The sequence below is a fragment of the Schistocerca piceifrons genome, chromosome 1 (genome assembly GCF_021461385.2).
Source record: "Schistocerca piceifrons isolate TAMUIC-IGC-003096 chromosome 1, iqSchPice1.1, whole genome shotgun sequence".
NCBI lineage: Eukaryota > Metazoa > Arthropoda > Insecta > Orthoptera > Acrididae > Schistocerca > Schistocerca piceifrons.
In genome coordinates, this window is record NC_060138.1 from 1,147,180,226 (window position 1) to 1,147,204,219 (window position 23,994).

A 23,994-nucleotide genomic window follows, 5' to 3' on the forward strand; every position below is an offset into this window, starting at 1 on the left:
CCTCAAGTAAAGCCACAAAGTGTTCAGATGTTCCTATTATAGGATTCATTCTCTCACCTTCAAAGAAGTAAGACTGCATTACAACTCGCATTGATACGAAACACCAAACTTTAACCTTCATGCTGTATAACGGTCATCTGTGCCGTTGACAAAAGTTTTCAGATACCCAGTACCTGCAGTTCCGCTTATTTACGTACCCACTGATATCTAAATAAGCCTTATCCTACATGAAAACACTGTCAAATAAACTCGAGCCGAAATTAATTTTTTCCATAATTTTTCACAGAACTGTTGTGATGTATTATGGTCTGACGGTTTCAGTTCCTGCGCAACTTGAGTTTTATAAGGGTGCAACTGTGGAGCGTTTGTCAGACGGTTGTTCAGCTTAGGTTTAATGCTCCCGTGTGTTTCCTTCCCTATAGTCCTGAATTCCTTCCATTTGCCATCCGAGGTGTTTCAACGTTGCTTGGGGTTTGTTGAGTGTGTTTTCCTCCTGGTGGATTCTTTTTTAGAGCAGAACCTGTCTGCTCAGAATTCTCGAACCATGTCTTCATGGTGTGTTAAAATGCCATGCAACTGTGACGTCCTAAATTGTATCGATGTGTTAATTGCTTTGCAACAACAGACAGACTGTCGCCATCCTTATGAGATTGCTTCTTGGCAAATGCATGTTGTCAACCAACTTAGTTTTCCATAATTACTAAACAGAAATGCCGCTATCACCTTTCTACCAGCTCCTCTGTGAGGGGCACGATTAACCCTTCAAGTGACACTGGTAAACATATATACCACTGGCCTAGAAAGCTGTTTATTACCCTATTTACTATGAACAATCGATTGTGTTGATGCTAAGATACACACAGTAGTTTCTCTTATGAGAATGAATACCATTTTCATGTCTCTTAGTCACTAGGCTTCAGATGTCAGTGTACAATTGCGTAATGCTACGAGTATTTACAGATAGCCTTTGAGGCACTCGTCTTCAGAGATGATTTTGTGTTGGGCTAGCAGTTGTCGCCTGTGGATTTACTCTTCTGATATATCAACGGTAATTTCAATTAGCAGCAACATTTCCTACATTAAAAAATATAATATCAATAGAGGATTTTTTTGTAAGCATTTTTACAGTTAATTTCCTTCCGCGTCGTACATGCGAGCAAACAAATTGTCGTGAATTCGGTTCCTAGTTACATCCAATTTTACTGATTATGTGCTGTGAAATGCTTCTGCTAATGCCGAGTGAACGTTGCAGATACTAGAATATTGCTTCACAAATTGTCTCCAAACTGTTCGCCGCTGAAATAATAAAAATTATTTCCGTTAACAGTACACGTGTATGATGATACTGAAAATATGCAACATGACAAGAACAGTTTTGCACACACTTGAATGTAATAGGCATATCATTTACTATTTTCTGGTTGGTTGTTATAGTTAATGGGATCATACTCTGGCATTCGTGAATATTTCTTTTAGAGCTGTAAGAATGACTTCGAGGGGGTGGCATAGTTCCATGGCAGACGAAGTTCTGGCCGTTGGTGTAATGAAATCGTGGAAAGAGGTTACGGAAGAGCAGAATATTCCGAATTTGGAGACTGATGCAGATGATGTAGCTACTATTTCTACAGTTTCAAAAACTACAACAGTATGTTTTTGGTAATGTGCGAAACACAATGTCAATGGACCAGTGGCTGAAGCGCCTGGTACAGATGCAGCGGGTAGGGTAGTAGGGTAGACTGATTACCTGTGCTTGAAGAAGTATTTTATGAAAGTCGTGGAACTGTCGCTGAACTGAAGTGGCTGCAGATGTGAATTTATACGCCAGGTCTTAAGTTGGTTTTGAAGAGCAGTCGTTAAGGAAATGTCGTTATCATTGGTATGAATGTTTACCGCCCCATGGTGGACTTAAAAATGCATAGTAAATTGAGCAGTTTTATTGGTTAATATTCCCAATCAGCACATACTGACATGCATTTTGTTGTTACGCTAGAAATATTGTCTCAAATCTCCAAAGTTTAATTCGTGCTACAAATGACGTAACAGCCATATTATTTCAACCAATGCGCAGTGTCACGCCCCACTTTTCTACCGACTTTGTCCTTGTTTGCAATATTTCATTATTTCCTGCCATCTGAGAAGAAGAGTATAGAAGGCTGTGAGACCGTCGACGATGCGATTACTTATGATTTATCAAAGAAATGCACACATGGTGGAACACAAAACTTAAACTAAAGCTTAAATAACCTCATTTACAAATGCGCCGAAAGATAATATTGTAGTAATCTACTAATGTTAAAATTCCTCTTGTGGTTCTTGTCTAATGTTCAATGATGGTAGTACTGGAGCAGTCAGAACCACTATGAAGCTAGGATTTGATGGAGGCTGCTTCACTGAATACCTGCTGAAGAAGATTGATGATGTGTGTATTGCTAGTTCTGAAATGTCAGTCAAGGATACTGGCAAAACGGCACGCAAGGTGGATAAGAGTAGATGAAGAGAGTTACATGAAGACGAAAATGATAAAATGTGTCGTTATTGTCAATATTAAGGTGCTTTTATCTGGCATAAATGCTAGTAAAATCTTTTTCCTGCATTTTCCGCAACTTTCATTTTTCAAAGTGTAAGGAACATTTTCTGCTGAGCCATTGGATATAAAAAGGTGAATTTGCTACAGACTTTGTGCATACTGTAACACAACTTCCTGTGGTAAAAAATTTTTCATAGTGCATTACCGTCAAATTTATTTAAATTTTTGAGGAACTAAAAACACACACAATTTTTTTTTTTTAATGTTGAGAGAGTTCTAAGACTGTTATTAAAAAATTGGTACAGAGATTTGTTTAACTAATTGCTAAGAATAATCTACCACATTTTGAAAGTCATAAGAAAGTAACCTTTGAGAAAATGTTCTTCGTATGATAGTATGTGCTCTAAAAGTATCCAATAACGTCTTATCAAATTATTTGCCAAAAAGACTGAAAAAATTTCAGGTTATAGCCTGTAACGTAATGACAACATGCAGGTTCAATTTTCTTCCAAACAGTAAAAGTCCCAATAGATTATATGTATCCGTGTGTTTTCTTATATGTCCCATTGTAAAGGATTAATATCCCATCCGGAACACCAGCTTGGGGAGAGGAGACGTTTTGCATTTGCCCGTTCACTATGTCTTTGCTGGATATTCGTGATTGTCTGTACTGTGTAATGTGTGGAGACGTAGCAGCAGCGCGCCTATGAAGACGGCAACCCGGCTCTCGTGTTGCAGCCGGCGGCGGTGGCGGCGCTGCGGCGCTGGACGAGCGCCGAGGCGCTGGGTGACGTCACGGTGCTGCCAGACTGCAGCGTGCGGCTGCCCCCCGCCAGCGACGCCGACGCCGACGAGACGGACCACCGCCTGCCGTCGCCCGAGGAGCAGCTCGCCACGGTGAGCCGACCCACCGTACCTTTCAAGAATAACTATCGCTTTCAATGGATACTCTCATCCACTGATACGCTCACTAAATGCGCCTCCTCCCTCTTTTTTTGAGACAAATTCTTCATCCTTAATTAGCACTTGCGCCCAATATCCTCGATTATTTGCTTATATATTACAACCTCTGTCTTCCCGTAGTTTTCCCCCCTCTATAGCTCCCTCCAGCACCTCGAGCGTTACCTCTGTCTTAACACATACCCTACCATTCCGTCCCTTCTTCTAGTCAGTGTTTCCTACTTATTCCTTTCCTCTCCGATTCTCCAGAGAACATCCTCATTTTCCTATCTTATCGGGCAACTTGATTTTCACTAACTTTCTCTACAAGACATCTCAAACTCTTCGATTCTCTTCTTATCTGCTTTTCCACAGTCGAGATTTACTTCCAATACAATGCTATGCTCCAGACGTACATTTCAGAAGTTTTTTCCTAAAATTATGGCCTTCTTTTAGTGTAGAATGCTCTCTTTGCCTGTGATAGTCTCCTTCTTATATCGTCCTCGCTTCGTGTAGCACTCATTGCTTCACTTCCAAGGCATCAGCAGAATGTCTTTACCTTGTGTACTTCGTTGTTCCCAATTATGCTGTTAACTTTATCGCTAATCAGAATTCTGCTGCTTCTCATTACTTCTGTTTTTCTTTAGTTTACATTTATTCGATTTTTTTGCATAGACTTTGGTTTGAAACGAGTTATACAGAAGGAAAAATACATGTCTTGTGACCTCGTTACCTGTCACAAGACTACCATTCTGGCCAGTGTATATTCCTCTGGACTGTTTCTCCTACAAGCTAATACTAGCTTATCTATTAGAACTACCCATTAAAACTACCCTCCACCTAGTTTTACATAACAAACTAATAGTGATCACTATGGACTAAAAACAATAAAAAGTGATTGAGAAGCAACTGAGAGAATGAAAGATATTTAAAATTTATGACTTTTCACAACTCGTTATTAGTCACATCCGATAATGATCATTAAGTGATAGAAACTAGTAACCGTTCGTGCCAACTTGCGATTGAGTCTGTTAAAATATCTGACGGAAAATAAAATCGCAACGCTGAAAAATAATTAAAAATAGTAATGAAACTTCGGGAATACATTTGTCTAGGTAACATATTTAAATGATTAATACTGCAATGTCACAGTTTAATGAAAGCACGAGATAAGCCAATGCAAATGTCAAATTCTGGTGCATAAATAACCGGTTTAACTGCCAGAATTCAAACATGCTTGCATTGTGTTGTACAGGTCCCAGATATCAGTTTCTTGAATGAAGTTCCACCCCTGTTGCACTTTTTCGGTCAATACAGAGACGGTTAAAGCTGGTTATGGATTTCGCTCGAGTTGTCGTCCGAAGATGCCCCATATGAGCTCGATGGAAGACGTATCTGGCGATCGAGAAAGTCAAAACAGCATGTCGACACTGTGTAGGGCGTGTTGTGTTACAACAGCGGTATGTGGCCGAGTGCTACCCTGTTGGAAAACACACCGTGGAATGCTGATTATGAATGGCAAAGCAACAGCTAGAATCACCATACTGGCGTACAAATTTACACGCAGGATGCGTGGGATAACCACGGAAGTGCTACTGCTGTCATACGAATTAGCACCCCAGACTGTAACTTTTGGTGTAGGTCCAGGTGTCTAGCAGGCAGACAGGTTGGTTGCAGATCCTCAATTGGTCTCCTTGAAACCAACACACAGCCATCGCTGGCACCAAGGCAGAAGAAGCTTTCATCGGAAAACACAACAGACCTCCACCCTGCCCTCCAGTGAGCCCCCGCTTGACAAGACTGAAATCGCGAGAAGCTGTCGTTTGTGGCCAGTGGAATGCACACTACTGAGCGTCTGGCTCAGAGCTGTCTTTGAAGTAACCGATTTGTAACAGTTCGTTGTGTGATTGTGGTGCCACCTGCTGCTCAGATTTCTGCTGCAGATGCAGTCGATGCACCATAGCCATACGCCGAATGCGATTCTCTTCACTCTCGGTGGTCTCGTGGTCGTGCGGTAGCGTTCTCGCTTCCCACGCCCGGGTTTCCGGGTTCGATTCCCGGCGGGGTCAGGGATTTTCTCTGCCTCGTGATGGCTGGGTGTTGTGTGCTGTCCTTAGGTTAGTTAGGTTTAAGTAGTTCTAAGTTCTAGGGCACTGATGACCATAGATGTTAAGTCCCATGGTGCTCAGAGCCATTTGAACCATTTGAACCACTCTCGGTGGTGCCACATGACCGTCCGGAGCCCGGTCTTCTTGCGACAGTACATTCTCGTGACTACCGCTGCCAGAAATCCTGTACAGTGGCTACATTGCAGCCAAGTCTTTCTGCAGTATCGCAGAAGGAACATCCATCTTCTCATAGCCCTATTACACAACCTCGTTCAAAATGGTTCAAATGGCTCTGAGCACTATGGGACTTAACATCTGAGGTCATCAGTCCCCTAGAACTTAGAACTACTTAAACCTAACTAACCTAAGGACATCACACACATCCATGCCCGAGGCAGGATTCGAACCTGCGACCGTAGCAGTCTCGAGGTTCCGGACTGAAGCGCCTAGAACCGCTAGACCACAGCGGCCGGCCAAGCTCGTTCAAACTCAATGACATCTTGATAATGGCGTCTTTGTCGCCTTAAAAGCATTCTTGACTAACATGAACTTACCACGCCCAATCTCAAAGGTCACTAACGCTCGTGACCATTACAGCATGTATTTAAAGCAAACTCGATTTTATTCCCATAGTGCCGCTACCACCGCTTCTCTTAAGCGACTGGTGCGAAATTTGAATAGGCGTCATCTTTCAGATGTAGAAATACGCCTGACAACTTTCGTATGTCGCACAACTTTCTTGGTGTTGCGATTTTTTTTCGCCAGTATAAATATATTTCTTAATATACTTGTCACGCAAATGTGAAGCAGTCGACAAGTAGTAGGCAGTTTTTGTTTTAGCAAGCTATAGGGAGAGACGGGTAATATACAACATGTACAAGAGCCAAGAGGGAATAATAGGAATGGACGACCAAGAACGAAGTGCTCGGATTAAGGGGGGTAGGACGTCAAACGGGCCGACTTGGAGCAGGAGAGGCACCACAGGATATTTTAATTTCCACTGTCTATACTTTTACTTGTAAATTCATAAAACTTCGTCAGCATGACCAGGAAGGATTCAGGATTCACACTAGTAGCAGCGGAAGTTCAAAAACATAATAAAATAATTTTTTTACATGTGAAATTTCATCATTTTTTCACTTACTATTGGCTGCATTTGTTGCCATAGGTACACTTTTCTTCATAAGTAAGAGAGACTGTTCGATGAATTTTGCACAGCATACAAACCATACTTACAGGTGTCTGAAACTCTAGGATATATTTAATTTATGAAAAAGATGAATGAGCTGTTACGTTTTAAACTTTATGTTTAGAAAACGATAAAATTTTGTAGTTAATTATCTCAATTTTTACCACAGTTTTTAATAGATTTGGAAAATTCTAGACTTTCATACACCTGTAAGTATGGTTTGTATGCTGTGCAAAATTTATCAAAGAATCTCTCTTACTTGTGAAGAAAAATGTACCTATAGCAACAAATGCAGCCAACAGTAAGTGAAAAAATGATGCAATTTCATATCTAAAAAAATTATTTTGTTATGTTTTTGAACTTCCGCTGCTACGAGTGTGAATCCTGAATCCTTCCTGGTCATGCTGACAAAATTTTATGAATTTACCAGTAAACGTATAGACAGTGGAAATTAAAATATCCTGTGGTGCCTCTCCTGCTCCGAGTCGGCCCGTTTGACGTCCTACCCCCCTTAAAAAGGGTGTAATACCGGGATGTAGTCTTTCCCTCCTACTGTTCAATCAATACATCGAAGAAGCAATGATGGAAATTAAAGAATGGTTCAGTAGTGGAATTAAAATTCAAGGTGGAAGGATATCAATGATATGATTCGCTGATGACATTGCTATCCTGAGTGAAAGTGAAGAAGAACTACGTGATCTGCTGAACGGAATGAACAATCTAATGAGTACAGAATACGCACTGAGAGGAAATCGAAGAAAGACGAAAGTAATGAGAAGTAGCAGAAATGAGAACAGCGAGAAACTTACCATCCGGATTGATGGTCACGGAGTACATGAAGTTAAGGAATTAAGCTACCTAGGCAGTAAAATAAGCCAATTGCGGACGGAGCAAGGAGGACATCAGAAGCAGACTAGAAATGGCTAAAAGTGCACTACTGGTCAAGAGAAGTCTACTACAATTAAACATAGGCCTTAATTTGAGAAAGAAATTTCTGAGAATGTACGTCTGGAGTACAGCATTGTATGGTAGTGAAACATGAACTGTGGGAAAACCAGAACAGAAGAGAATCGAAGCATTTGAAATGTGGTGCTCCAGACGAATGTTGAAAATTAGGCGGATTGATAAGGTAAGGAATAAGGAGATTCTGCACAGAATCGGAGAGGAAAGGAATATGTGGCAAACATTGTTAAGGAGAAGGGACGGGATGATAGGATATCTGTTAAAACATGAGGGAATGACCTCCATGGTAGCAGAGGGAACTGTAGAGGGCAAAAACTGTTGAGGAAGACAGAGACTGGAATACATGCAGCAAATAATTGAGTATGTAGATTGTAAGTGCTACTCTGAGATGAAGAGGTTGGCACAGGAGACCAATTCGAGGCAGGCCGCATCAAACCAGTCAGAAGACTGATGAACAAAAAAGAAAGAAAAGTAATCTTAAGTAATTTCAGTGGCTGGGTACTCTAATTCCAGTTTCCGCTTCTCACTAAATTTAGGAGCCTACCCGTCCAGGTAGCAGTGTTTGTTTAAGTGCAGCGTCTAGGACAGGGAGGTGCACTGGTGTTTCTGTCCCGGCTTTCCCTCACTCCATGTTTCAGTCCATATATTGGTGTGCTCCAAACGTACATTCTCAGAAATTTCTTTCTCAAATTAAGGCCTATGTTTGATACTAGCAGACTTCTCTTGGTCAGGAATGCCCTTCTTACCTATGCTAGTCTCCTTTTTATGTCGTCCTTGCTCTTTCCATCATGGGTTATTATGCTGCCCAGGTAGCAGAGTTCCTTAACTTCGTCTACTTCGTGATCCGTAGTTTTGATAAGTTTCTCTCTGCTCTGATTTCCGCTACTTCTCATTACTTTCTCCTTTCTTCGGTTTATTCTCAGTCCATATCCTGTACTCATTAAACTGTTCATTCCATTCAGCAGATCCTGTACTTCTTTTTCACTTTCACTCAGAATAGCAATATCATCAGTGAATCATATCGTTGATATCCTTTCACCTTGAATTTTAGTCCCATTCTTGAACCTTTCTTTTATTTCCGTCACTGCTTCTTCAATGTATAGATTGAACAGTAGAGGCGAAAATCTACATCCCTGTCTTACTCCCTTTTTAATCAGAACACTTTGTTCTTGGTCTTAAAGACCTACTGTTGCCTCTTGTTTCTTATATACAAGGTGAGTCACTAACTATTGCCACCTAGAATAACTCCGAAAGTATGATAGTAGCTGAAAAGTTCGCGGGACGAATGTAGCATGGGACAACAGGGGTCATAATATGGTGTTGGTTTTTTGTTGCTAGGTGGGGTCGCTTCAGAGATATGAAGGTCAGCTTTGTTTTTTTTAAATGGGTTGCTATAGTTAGGTACTTATTTTCTGATAGCGGCTATTGAGACGAATCCAGTGATGTGCAACAGTAAGGTCTTTAAAGGTCAACGAAGGTCACAAAGGTGGCATGAATGTCCATTTACAGAAGTGTTAGAAATGATGACCATTGGTATCAATGCAGTGCTCCAATCTTCTTATAATGGATTGGGTGGTATTCCTTATGCGTCGCATTGAATTCTGCCGATGGGCTCAACTTCAGATTCAGAGGGATGACACATTTATTAATTTCTTTTTATTTACTGACAAGGCTACAATCACGAACCATGGTCCCGGGTTCGATTCCCCGGTGAGGGATTTTCACCTGCCTCGAGATGACTGGGAGTTTGTGTTGTCCTCATCATTTCATCATCATTCGTGAATGTAGCGAGATTGGGCTGAGCAAAGGTTGGGAATTTGTACGGGCGCTGATAACCGCGCAGTTGAGCGCCCCACAAACCAAACATCATCATCATCATCATCACACGTCATCATCACGAACCATGGAAATGTTAATTTCCATAACATGCATTATTGGGCAACTGAAAATCTATGTTGGCTGCGGCATGTTACGCACCAAAAAACGTAGTCGGTGAATGTACGGTGTGGGATTCTGGAGGACAGAATGGTAGGCCCCTATGTCATGGAAGGAAATCTTAATGGTAGGAAGTACAAGACATTCCTGTAAGAAACATTAGGTCTGTTATTGGAAGAAATATCTTTAGGAACAAGGAATGCCGTCCGCTGTTGTTGAGCGGTTCTAGGTGCTTCAGTCTGGAAACGCGCGACTGCTACGGTCGCACGTTGGAATCCTGCTTCGGGCATGGATGTGTGTGATGCCCTTAGGTTAGTTATGTTTAAGTAGTTCTAAGTTCTAATGACCTCATATGTTGTCCCATAGTGGTTGCCATTTTACCATTTGAACAAGGAACAGAACGTGGTATCAACACGATGGGTGGCCGCCACATATTTCGCTGATGGCTAGAAATGAGTTACAGAGACAATTCCCAAATCGTTGGATTGGACGCGGAGGAGATGTGTGGTGGGCGGCTCGTTCGCCAGACTTGACGCCTCTGGATTTTTTGTTGTGGGGATCCGTCAAAGACATTGTTTATAAAGAAGTTCCAACTACTCTTGAAGATATGCGAGAGAGAATTGTCAGAGCACGTGCTTCGATAAGTGGCTAAGTGATAAGGAATACCACTCAATCCATGATAATAATATTGCAGCACTGCATTGATACCAATGGTCAGCCGGCCGGAGTGGCCGTGCGGTTCTAGGCGCTACAGTCTGGAGCCGAGCGACCGCTCCGGTCGCAGGTTCGAATCCTGCCTCGGGCATGGATGTGTATGATGTCCTTAGGTAAATTCTAGGCGACTGATGACCTCAGAAGTTAAGCCGCATAGTGCTCAGAGCCATTTGAACCAATGGTCATCACTTGGGACACCTCCTGTAAATGGACGTTCATGGCACCTTTTTGACCTTCGTTGACCTTCAAAGACCTTACTGTTACACATCATTGGATTCGTCTCGATAGCCGCTATCAGAAAATAAGTACCAAATTACAGCATCCCATTAAAGAAACAAAGTTGACCTTCATATCTTTGAAGCGACCCCACCTAGCAACAAAAAACCAACGTCATATTACGGCTCCCATTGTCCCATGCAACTTTGTCCCACAAACTTTTCAGCTCCTATCATACTTTCGTAGTTATTCTTAGTGGCAATAGTTAGTGACTCACCCTGTATACTGTATACTACCTGTCTTTCCCTATAGATTACGCCTATTTTACTCAGAATTTCAAACATCTTGCACCATTTTAGGTTGTTGAACGTATTTCCCTGGTCGACAAATCCTATGAAAGTGTCGTCATTTCTCTTAAGTCTCGCTTCCAATACAAACCGCAACGTCAGAACTGCCTCTCTTCCTGAAAGCGAACTGATCGTCATCAAAAAGATCCTCAATTTTCTTTTCCATTTTTCTGTATGTTATTCTCGTCAGCAGATCTTAGTACTAGACAAAAATTTCAGCTCGATATCTCCAGCTCCTTGAGAAAAAGGGATTTTAATAGACGGACAACGAAGTGATCCTATCTGCGTTCCATTTCCACCGACTGCGGTACGGAACAGTAACAAGTAGGTAAAGTGTTAGATAGGCTCGCCATGTCGTTGGTATTTTTTTTTTTTTTTTTTTTTTTTTTTACAAAAACGAGTGGTCGTCGCCTTTGCCGACCCTGACCTGCCTCGCTGACGGCCGCGACCTGGGTGTACTGGCGGTGACGTGCGCCGTGCTGTTCCACAGGTGGCGCTGAGGTTCCCGGGCCACATGGTCGCCGTGGACGTGTCGGGGCGCGCCTTCCAGCGGATGTCGCTGGTCCGCAGGTCGCAGCAGCTGGGCCCGGGGGCGGGCCGGGAGGCGGCCGGGGGCGGCGGCGGCGGTGGGGGCGGCGGGGGCCGGGCGCGCCGCTCCAGGCACAAGCGCCGCAACACGCTCGCCGGCACGGACCGCCGCGAGATCCGGCAGGCGCTTGCCAGGTGGGTAGTGGAACACCTCTGATCGGCTGTTGCTGTGATAGCTGTCCTGTAAACAACTAGAGTGTAGTATGAGCTTGCCCTATCGCGGTCCTCTGGATTGTTAGTTTTGTTAAATTCTATATTTACAGTGATTAATCAAAAAAATAAATACTGAATACTGCATTTTCTTGCATTTGGGGAGCAAAATAACTGATGATGGTCGAAGTAGAGAAGATATAAAATGTAGACTGGCAATGGCAAGGAGAGCGTTTCTGAAGAAGAGAAATTTGTTAACATCGGGTATAGATTTAAGTGTCAGGAAGTCGTTTCTGAAAGTATTTGTATGGAGTGTAGCCATGTAGGGAAGTGAAACATGGACGATAAATAGTTTGGACAAGAAGAGAATAGAAGCTTTCGAAATGTGGTGCTACAGAAGAATGCTGAAGATTAGATGGGTAGATCACATAACTAATGAGAAGGTATTGAATAGAATTGGGGAGAAGTTTGTGGCACAACTTGACTAGAAGAAGGGATCGGTTGTTAGGACATGTTCTGAGGCATCAAGGGATCACCAATTTAGTATTGGTGGGGAGCGTGGAGGGTAAAAATCGTACAGGGAGACCAAGAGATGATTACACTAAACAGATTCAGAAGGATGTAGGTTGCAGTAAGTACTGGGAGATGAAGCTTGCACGGGATAGGGTAGCATGGAGAGCTGCATCAAACCAGTCTCAGGACTGAAGACCACAACAACAACAACGACGACAACAATAACAACAACAACACTGCAATATTATTTACTCTGTTAAATATTGTGGGCTAGCATGAGACTCTGAAATAACCCAATACCACGATAACATATGTACGAACATCGGCTATTCCGAAGTACGCACGAAATAATATTTTATACACAGCGGGAAACTCACCGCCTTCTAAGAGAGAGTTCGCGTGAGCGCTGCTATTATGGAGAGAAAATATGCGTGCTTTTACGCAAACTGTAATGATTAATTTGGTTCTCATGGGCTACTTGTCATTTACGTACCAATTTTCACAAAGAAACTGAGATACTTTTTATGCTTATGAAACGGAATATTTTTCTTTATTTACTATTGGTTATCTGCAAGGCAAAAACTTAGGAGAATCTCATCTGCCGTTAAGCGGCCAATCTTAAACATACTGGACTCATTCAGTGAGAAAACATTAATGAATGGAATTTGTCTTTACTAGCTTTGAAACTATTAAAAGATCAAAATAGAGAAGTCTCTCGCATTTACATTTAATATTACACACTGAATTTCCAACTGAAAAATATCGTCAGCGTAATGGCCGACCAAATACTGCTAGGGAAAGAGAATTCCCCGCAACACGAAGCCGGCCGGTGTGGCCGAGCGGTTCTAGGCGCTTCAATCTGGAACCGCGCGACCGCTACGGTCGCAGGTTCGAATCCTGCCTCGTGCATGGATGTGTGTGATGCCCTTAGGTTAGTTAGGTTTAAGTAGTTCTAAGTTCTGGGGGACTGATGACCTCAGTTGTTAAGTTCCATAGTGCTCAGAGCCATTTGAACCATTTCAACGCAACACGAAGTTCTGAAACAGAGTTATTAATTACAATTAATGGTGGCAATTATGGGAGGTGCTCACTTCTTCAATAACCAACACTTTCTAAAAACAATTGGACACATTCTCATAGCTTACAGACAGTCTTACATTAAATATCGGACTGTGCTACAATGACGGCCTTCCTCTAGACGAAACAAGCTAGGAAAGAAAAAATCTACCCCCCAAAAAATTATCTCTGTTGTTCTTCATCTACGTTGCACATATACTATATACAAAAAGGCCATTTGTTAAACGCATCGCTGTTTGCGAGCTTTACAGACAATAAACTACATTTTTTAGTATTTGATATTCATAGCGCACACGGACGTAGTCTTCCATATTTTTTATCGCACAAAAGAAACCTTTTTAATTTTTCTCGAAATGTCAATTTATGTGACGTTCCGTCACAGCTCGCGGCTTCTGTTGCCTGAGACTGCAACGCAAGTTGTCAGTTAGTTACTGACAATGCTTGCAGCTGACAACCCGTACTCTTATGACCAGCTGTCGTTGTTTCTGCGAACATCGTTCTTAAATTACAGTGAGCAACAGAATGTCCGAAGCCAGCAGTGAAAAACTTCAGCCTGTTGTAATTTTGCAAACTGAACTCACAAGGGGACACACAGCAATCAAACTTTTATAATTTTTTTATATTTATACTAAGTGCAATCAGCACAATTAACTGTTGGATGAGAGAACCAGGCAAAAAAACAAAATAAAAAAAACGGAAACAGAATTATATTTCAAACACCATTCACAAGTAAATAACCAAGTTCAATAAACATCTATTTTAAAGAATTAATTTACACACCGCTAATAATAAAATTACTTAAATTTCGATTGTAAAGAAATTGCAAAAAAAAAAAAGAAAGTCCGACAAAATGGAACAACCGGCGGACCCAGTCGACGTAACAGGACCACGCAACAGGCGCCACAGGCTCGGACAGAAAGGCAGTTACAATCAATCACTGCACCAGAGTATAATTTAGGATTACACTTCAAATATAAACAGAGTCTCAGTAATGTTGCCCCTTTTTTGCCAAAGCCAAATCACCCTAAAATCTTAAATCATGGTACGAAATAACGTAAATATAAAAAAAATTTTGAATATTGAACTTGCCGGAGCAAAAACGGCCACAAATAATTTAATCCTTGAAATATTCCTTGTCTTTAAAAAAATTTCAATAAGCTTTCAGGAGGGTGCCAGTTTCAACAGCACCAACCATAAGATATGCATTACAAATAGTTAAAAACGGTTAACTTAAGAATAAATACTTGCTCGAGGTTATTGTTATTGTCATTGGAAATTTGTGGTAAGGACTATGAAACCAAACTGCTGAGGTCACCCGTACCTAGGCTTACACACTAATTAAACTAGCTTACGCTAAGGACAAAACACACACCCATGCCCGAGGGAGGACTCGAACCTCCGACGGGGGGAGCCGCACTATTGTTATTATTAGCGTTTAAATTCAGAACGGCCACGTTCAGCTATGCAGTAAAACTTTTATTTTCCTATGTGAGAAAATGAAACACCTACAGCCGTACTTATGATGTCATTTATTGTATGGCTACCAGTTTCAGTGCTTCAGTGCAACATCTTCAGGCCTTAGCTGATGGCGAGAGGGTCAACACCAACCGTATGCACGATGTGTCAGAAGTCAATATCTATAACTATTTTTCGCAGATTATATGTAACCGCAATGTCGTCTCTCCAACCAAGCACTCCGTCTTCAGGCCACAAGTGGCCCATCGGGACCATCCGACCGCCGTGTCATCCTCACTGAGGATGCGGATAGGAAGGGCGTATGGTCAGCACACCGCTCTCCCGGCCGTTATGGTGGTTTTTTGTGACCGGAGCCGCTACTATTCTGTCGAGTAGGTCCTCAATTTGAATCACGAGGCTGAGTGCGCCCCGAAAAATGGCAACAGCGCATGGCGGCCCGGATGGTCACCCATCCAAGTGCCGCCCACGCCCGACAGTGCTTAACTTCGGTGATCTGACGGGAACCAGTGTATCCACTGCGGCAAATCCGTTGCCTCTCCAACCAAGAGAGAACGGTAAAATGCATCAGCTGTTGCTATAGGTGTTTCATTTTCTTACATAAGAGAACGGCCGAAGTCTCCCTCACCTTCAGTCATAAGGATGGAGATACAAAAATTTTATTTTCTTCGTTGACTCCAACGAAATTAAAAGGAAAGCGTCCGTATACCATAACAGTCCTCGAGCGGCAACTTAAGAAACATACAGCATTTTTTAAGCAACAAACAGTTATAATAACTCACTGTAGAAGGATAATGATTCATTTATTGCAGTATGGTATCACTCATCTCTTCCTGCAGTCATGAATTTTCAGAGACGTCTGTAAACCGTTTACTAACATAACCTGCAAGTTACTCTTCATTTGTCTTAATAAGAGCGTCCTCTGCCTTTGCTCTTCTGTTCTTTGCATCAAATTTAGTCGGATTACTTAATGTGACAGGTTGCGGAATATTCTAAGAATCACACACACACTCGTAATTTTGGTCGTGCTCGAGGATACCACCACTCAGTCCCTTCCAAATCTTTAAACGTATTAAATATTAAAACATATTCTCGTTTTCTATACGGCGCTCTTCACTAGTACGCGCAATCTGTTGGACATAAAACTATCCATGCCCACACTGTATTTTGTAATATCCTGGGCGTTCTGAGCCCTACATAATCTTTCACAGGATTCATGAGTTGTCGAATCTTTCCTGGAGTTCTAAAGACTGAATCGTTTTCATAGGTCTTTAGGAGTCGTCTACGTTCAGAGCCCTACATCAGGCTGTTCCAACCGAGCTCCATGGAGCCGGAGCCCTCCGGAGCGCTCACTGCGGCAGCTCGGAGCCCGCGTGGAGGGGGAAAGCGAACTCACTGCCCCCTGGCCGCATGCAGCCGTAATAATCCGTGCTCAGGCCGGTATTACACTATCAAATTTCTTTGTCAAAGATTTGATCAAAGATGTGATCCAATATTCCGTCCAATATATTTGACAAAGATCTTTGACGTAGCGCTACAAGGGGTATTACACTGTCATCAAATTTTTCGTCAAAGTTCAAGATGGCTGACAACAACTTGTTATTAACCGCAGCAGTTCTACGTACTCCAATTGCATTGTGTGCACATGCGGAAAAGAAGTGGGGGGAAAAAATGGAACCATACATACGAGGTTGACAGTCTTAAAAGTCCTGGGATTACAACTTGATAATAAATTCAGTTGGGAGGAGCACACCACAGAACTGCAGAAACGCCTTAACAAATCTGTATTTGCAATTCGAGTGTTAGCAGACATAGGCAACATAAAAATGAAAAAGCTTGCCTACTTTCATTCCATAATGTCATATGGGATAATATTTTGGGGTAAATCTTGAAGTCAAACAAAAGTTTTCAAGGTCCAAAAGCGTGTAATACGTATTATTTGTGGAGTAAATTCACGGACCTCCTGCAGAAACCTCTTCAAAGAACTGGGTACTTCAGATTCTTGCATTGGTACTGGGGGAAAATAAGAAAGAAAATGAAACTGTTGGCGGGCCAGAAGTACAGTGAGACTGTCGTTTGGACGTACGAGATTTGCAGGTTAGCTTTTTTTGTTTTGTATTTCATGCCTAGATACTTCCGTAGAGATATTGTTGCATGTGGATCATTATATGTAATGATTATTACAATACATGCAACGATATGTTTGTACAGTTATCTAGGCATGAGAAACAAACAAAAAAAAACTATAACTCTCGTAGGCCCAAATGACAGAGTCTTCCTATACTTCCGGCTCGCAGGTTAACTACTGCCTCTCAGTATATTTACTTCTTAATAAAATTTGTCGTAAATAATATATCTCTTTTTCCAACAAACAACTCAGTTCATACATACAATACCAGGAACAAAAATGATCTGCACAAGGGCTTAAAAACACTTACTATAGTTCAAAAAGGGGTCCACTACTCAGGAACACTCATCTTCAATAATTTGCCAGGAAACATAAAGAATTTAGTTAGAAATAAAGATCAGTTTAAAAGGAGCTTGAAAGACTTACTACTGGCCAACTCCTTCTACTCCATTGGCGAAATTTTTAATAGAAACAAATGATGTATTTATTCATACTATTAGTATTTTTATTTCAGCTTAAAAAAAATCGACATGTTCCACATCCACGAGGATCTCCTCAGCACGGATCTATGGAACGAAAAACTAATCTAATCTGGGTGAAGCCGTGGGTTTTACGACGACACGATAAAAGCATTCAACAAAACTTGTTACGTGAGCTTACAGTGGAAGACGTCAAGTCGTACATCAATTACTTAAGAATGGATGAGCATACATATCTGTATGTGCTCAATGAAGTGTATCCTCATATCACAAAGCACAATTTTCACTTAAGAACTGCTATATCTTCAGAAGACAGGCTCACTATAACACTCCGATTCCTTGCTACAGGAGAGGGTTATGTTATGTTAGGTTAGGTCAGGTTAGGTCTCCAATCTTCTTAATGTATTTTTGTATTCAGGGTGCCTCACGTTGTAAAGCGCCTCATAAGCTTCAGACATCTCTATTAATTCTGTAGTTGTCGGCACACACCAATTGTATTTACCGGCAATGGTTATAAAAACATTACAGACGACAGAACGCTGCAGCGATGCTAGCGCTCCGCGTGGTAACATATCGCATTGCAGTGAACAGAAGACAAGCGATTTCTTTGATCAAATATACGGCCTCGGCCTAGATTTTATCAAATATTGGACGACATTTGTCAAAGATCCCTATTACACTATCAAATATCTTTGACAAAGATATTGGACAAAGAAATTTGATAGTGTAATACCGGCCTTAGCAGCTAAGAAAGTGAGGTTTTCGATCTTGTAAGACGCAGCTGGCACATCAAAACCTTTGCCTTGCAGCCTGCCTCAGCCAGCCGTGCCACGTGCCGGCGTGCCGGCCCACTTGACTGGTCACAGCGAGCGACGCGGCTCCCTGGAGCAGGGAGCGCTCCGCGGCTCACAGCGGAGCCCACGAGCCCACTTTCGAGGCCTCGTGAGTTCTCGAATATTTCCTGGAGTTCTAAACTCTGAATCGTTTTTATCCCTCTTTATTCGCCTGCTGCTCTTTCCTGTTACTGACAAAGTGACCGCACCTAATCTTCATCACCGATTTCGTCTAAATTTATGGCACTTGCAGGGCTTGGCCGGGGATCAAAGTGACAGTTGTCGGAGGTCCAGGTGTCCAAGCGCTTGGACAAAAAAATAATGTTCTTGGTGCAGGTGGGGCGAGGTATGAACCACTTACGTTTGCTTGGCCTCCAGGCAGCGGTTAGCGCAGCGGAATGACTGCAGAGCGGTAACACAGGGTCATCGGTTCGAATCGTCGCGCAGAAAGTTATCCTTCTTTTTTATTTTCAGCTTATACTTTACATGCGCTGCAAATAAATCGCAAAAACACTGCATATTATTGCGTTTATTAAAATTTTCGTAAAGCGAAAGAAAAGAAAATGCAAGGGAAAATTTCAGATTGCAAATAAATTTCCAGGGAGGGATTGTAAGGCGCACACGAGAATTTCTTCTATAAAATTAGATGCTTTCGTTATACTACAGCTGTCGATTTAAACGTGCTGTGGTGATATTCATCGGAAAAACAAGAGAAGCAACAATTTTAATTTTTGATTACACTTTATAGGCGCAACATTTTTACAATTACTATGTTTTTCAAAATTTCTATAGAGAAACAAAACAGTTTACATTCAAAAAAGGTTATCTCTCATCGAAAAATTAAGCAGAAAACCACGCGTAACGCACGGATATCTGGTGATGTACTATGAAATTTGTTTTGGTATGGTCTTCTCTGAATGTTATTTGTTTTCATCTCTCGATAAGATCAGAGCAGTTTCAAAGCTTTTTTAATAAAATTCTTCACCTGAAGGTAAAAATAGACATAGCACGGTTGCACTATACAAATATACATATATTGAAGGGGATCCTAACTTGGAAATTTATTTGCAGTCCAAAATTTTCCTTTGCGTTTTATGAAAGTCTTAATAAATACAATATACCGGGCGTTGTTTCGATTTATTTTCAATGCAAGTAAAGTAAAAACTAAAAATAGTGAAGAAACAAACATTTCTGCGTAGGGGTTCAAACCCACGACCATCGTATTACCGTTCTGCACTCTTTCCTCTGTAGGCACTATTTCCTCTTTCGTATTACCGTTCTGCACTCTTTCCTCTGTAGGCACTCTTTCCTCTGTAGGCTAAGCTAACGTAAATGGCTCACACCTCGCCCTAACCCCCCCAGAAATTGTTTTTTTTGTAAATGTGGTTCTCAGACGAGACGTCGGTTGTTGTGAAAACACGACAATATTTCGTCGGCGCAACACACTGTGGAGTTTTCACGACGACATCCTACGTCTCACCCGACAACCATATTTACAACAAGTCCGTCGGGAAAACCTCAAGCAACACGTGTTTTTTTGAACGCTTGACCATCTGGAGTACCCAATTCTGGCATTTTCATTTCTGGTCAGGCTCTGCGTATAACATAAATCATACATCTGGTCGAAATCGGTTAATATTAGTAGGCGCGGTCCCCTAAGGAGCCACAGAACGGTAAAAAAAAAGCCAAAAAAAATTTCTTCTTGTCCTGCCGTGGGGCCTTCTCGTACGTGTCTTCGGTAAAGTGGCTTGCGAAATTTGGCGAATGGGGTAGTCGTTTGTCCTTAAACACTCTGCCCAAGTAGCTCAGTTCCTTCAGCAGGTTTTCAGCCTCTGAAACAGCTTCAGCTCGTTGCACAAAGGTCCTTTGCAACAAATCGTGTTTGCGATGGTTGCTGGTTGGTGGTAGCGTGCAGAAACCGATCAGTGAGCGTGGGTTCCCTGTAACCTTACAGCTGAGACGCCCGCTTGCTTTTCGACGTACGAGAACGTCAAGGCACACTCAGTCTTTAAGTCCATTATAAACTTGATGTGTATATGTTTTTGAAATTATCGCGAGTGTCACGCGGAGCGTTTTTGTTGTTGCAGGGAGGCGGAGCGCGAGGCGGCGGAGGCGGCCTCGGCGCCGGCGGGGGCGGCGCTGCGCCCTGCCGCCAGCTCGGATCTGCTGTCGCCGCGCCCGTCCACGTCCGCGTCGTCGACGCCCGAGGGCGACTCGGGCTCCGGCACCGGCAAGAAGCTGTCGCACCTGCGCAGCCTGAAGCAGTGGGCGGGCAGGGCCAAGCTGCGGCTGACGCGCCGAGACTCCACCCCCACCCCGACACCCGCTGCCGCCCCCGCGCCGACCCCAGACGCCGCCCCCGCCGCTCCTGCACCGCCACCGATGCCGACGCAACCGTCCGGATCGCAGCCCCACACCGACCACGCCGTCAACGTCTACGAAAGCGTCGGTTCCCATCTGCCTATCGCCGGTATGTCAAGACTGTACAGTTACACTCTCCAAACATATGGTAAATTTTTAATTAACTACGCGTACTACCTTTAAAATCAACGCTAGATGTTCATCTGTCACCCCGAAGTCCATGCGAGTGGCAGAGGCTGCAGGTGAGGCTGGTTAGTCATGCGTTACACTCATTCTTCCTATTGTGTACGTCACACTCACCTGCCTCTCTGAAGTCTGATTTAAATTAGTTGACATCCGATGTTTTGTGCTCCAATCAGTCCCGTCTGCAGGCTGCCTCCACAGAGCTCCATTCATAGCATAGATACGGAATAGCTTTAATGTCTCTGTCTCCCAAAACCTAAAATTCAGGTATGGTATAAATCTGTATAGTGTCTCTAAGCAAGCCGAAAATCTGCTCTTAAGTTTAATTAGGGCCAAAGTTGTATCAAGGTTTTTGATGCGGGTGAAATTTTCCGTCTGAGAAATAGCATCCAACTCAAAAACTACTAAACGCACTGAATTAAATTCTTCTGCAAATGAAATGTCAAATCAAGCCGTCTACATTTCCAATTTTATATTATTTATGCGACCAGTTTCAGCGTTTCAGTACGCCGTCTTCTGGCCCCCTCACAGACCTGTAGGAAGAATCCAACGGCATGTGCAGTCGAAACAGGGCACTAGTAGACTTCTACCAAGTCTACGCTTACCAGTTACTAAGAGTTACCAGTAGCTGAATGCTGGCCCGTATTTCAGTTGCACATGGCGCTGGATTCTTCCCACACGTTATTCAGGCGGTCTGAAGATGGCGTAGTGATTCACTGAAACTGGTTCCATAAATGATATAAAATTGTAATATAGACGGTTGAAGATGTTTTTGATGTGACATTTTAAACTGAACAGCCGAAGTTCCTCAACTGTCCTGTATAAAGATGGACTACTACAGGCAAATTCTTTTTGTTGTCCACCGAAATACCTCATTCAGCAACAGACCTTTCCAAAGTTGCGTGTCACTTTGCGTTTGATATGTATAAACTTCGTAAGATGGCGCTTTATTGCAATGTTCTCAGTTCAAAATCTCAGTTCCCTACAAAAATCACGTTAAATTTTTGAAATTCACTTGTGTTGTAGATGTTCACAGGATGTCCCAGGAGGAATGGTAAATATTCATGGATATGATAGGAAAGATTGTTTCAAGCAAAACACTTCGTACGGGCATATGCGCTATTCGAAATGGTTTCCGAGATGCAACACATTTAATGTACATTGTTATTTATGGAACTGATAGATTTACACGCAACTGGTTTGGATCATACCTAACAAATCAAAAAGTTGTGCTGAATAATTCAAACAATGTTGAAAAGGTAGAAAATGTTAGTGGCTAGGGAGAAACCACTAAGGTGGTCCCACAGGGTTCAATTTTGGGTCCATTCCTGTAGCAGAATGACATCCAGAGCAAAGAGTTTGAAAGCAACGAGGTAGGTCGCGCTAGAATAAAGAGGTTTGATGGGTACGACACACACGTGCGCGCCACTAGCCCAAAAACAACCGTGCATTAATGCGTTCTGTCTCGGAAACCATTCGGAATAAGGCATATGTCCATATGAAGTTTTTCGCTTCAAATAAGCGTTCCTGTCATATCCTTGAATATTGACCAATTTCTCGTAGTGCCGTCCCAATGACCGTCTTCTCACTACTTTAATCGGACATCATAAAGCACGCAGACTAAACGTTACACGAATATCCAACAATGGTTCACTGACATCTGGCAGGGACAATGCTTTGTGCAGCGGAAGTAGCAACATAGTTGTAGCTTCCAATGCCACTACAGCTCCCACTGATGTAATGCTGGCGGGAGCATGCAGCGTGGAATTAATCGGACTATATATGCTGCACATTGACTATTTCCGTCTCCTTCATCAGCGGCGTAGCGTGTAACTCATCAGCGTAACAATTTGAATCTCAAACACTCTATTGTAGATGGACTGTTATTACATAAAGGACAGCTGAGGTTACATTTATTGTCAGCAGTGCAAGAAGATGGCCAAACAGGGATGAGTAGCAGAAAGTAATCTGCAACAACACCGACATTGCGATAATCCCTTGGAGGAGCTACTTAACAAACCTAAAGTAACGCATTCGTGGATGGTTGTGACTTGTACAACTCTGATTCTCCATGATGTATACTATTTTACCTCACTTACGGCTGCCGTTGGATTTTACAGGACGGCGGGAAATTCAACTGAAGAGGTCTCACGCAAAGTGATTTCACATCACCAAAAATTGTCACCAGCCCTAGCGAAGGAGTTCAGATCCCTAAACTGGAACACTCTTAATAGTTACTGGAAAATTCCTGAACAATAATCGTTTGTGACATGTAGTTCAAGTGTAGACAAATTTCAACGACTAATAGAAGCTAACAGAGTTAAGTTTGAAAGTAGTCCTGAAAATCGTTTATAATGGTAACAAACGTAGTGTATAATGTCAACAAAAGGTAAGATTTCTTTCAGTCCAAAGGTTGTTTTGAATGTCATACTGCTCTACTAGGCATTGTTCTATTGAAGTTGGTATGCCGTTGCCTTCCTCGGACCTTTCAACTAATTTAACCAGCCATTTATAGGGGGACTTAAAATAGTTTAACGTGGATTCCGAAACATGATGTAACTTGACATTTACAAATATCTGCAAGAAGTGGAAGGAGCGATAGACAGATGCCTGTCACAAAAAAATCGTAGGACTGATTCGCGAGTGAACTCGGCACCTTTGGAATTGTTGTATGACACCCATTGAGCTGCACCAACGTATTGAAAAGAAAACAGTTTTAACTGACACTCAAGTCATAGAACCATTGGGTGTTTTTAATAAATTTTCATTTAGAACAGCCGGTGATGAATGGGCGGACGAGACAGGAAACAATCAGAAGGGTAAAAATGGTCTGCAGTGCTTTTAGTGAAACTAAGCAGTATTTTCGAATTGAGGCTACCAGTGAGTCTGAAGTTCAGTCATTGCGTATTAAAAGTTTTGAGGTATGACAGGGAGACTAGGGCTTTTAACGAGAAAACCATTGAAAGCCGAGTAGCTGAGTGATAAGTGGAGTGATGCTTACTGAGAATTAGTGGGGGGAGACGGAAAATGACTAATGGATCAGGTAGCAGACTAAATTGTAGGCGTAACTACGACTGTAATGAAAAGTGATCGAGAACTTGTACCCGAGGAAATAGATGGTCAGTGGGCGAAGGGAGTGCTTTACTGGACTCAAAGAGATAAGAAAAGAGCGAAATGAAAGTGGCTAATGTATGTGGCTGGATAGCTCAGCTGATAAGCGCCAGACTTCAAATTCAAAGGGTTAGGGTTCGATCCACAATCGATCCAAAGA

At 42.4% G+C, this 23,994-nt stretch overlaps 1 protein-coding gene and 1 pseudogene across 1 annotated transcript in view; one reads left to right on the forward strand and one right to left on the reverse strand.

Moving 5' to 3' along the window:
• LOC124778726 (serine-rich adhesin for platelets) overlaps positions 1-23,994 on the forward strand; it is a 493,495-nt gene that overhangs the window by 429,965 nt on the left and 39,536 nt on the right. The window contains exons 3-5 of the mRNA XM_047253663.1: positions 3,266-3,424; positions 11,429-11,661; positions 20,336-20,649. Coding sequence (XP_047109619.1) covers positions 3,266-3,424; positions 11,429-11,661; positions 20,336-20,649 — 706 coding nt within the window. The remainder of the gene's footprint in view (positions 1-3,265; positions 3,425-11,428; positions 11,662-20,335; positions 20,650-23,994) is intronic.
• On the reverse strand, positions 15,159-15,276 carry LOC124726001 (annotated as a pseudogene).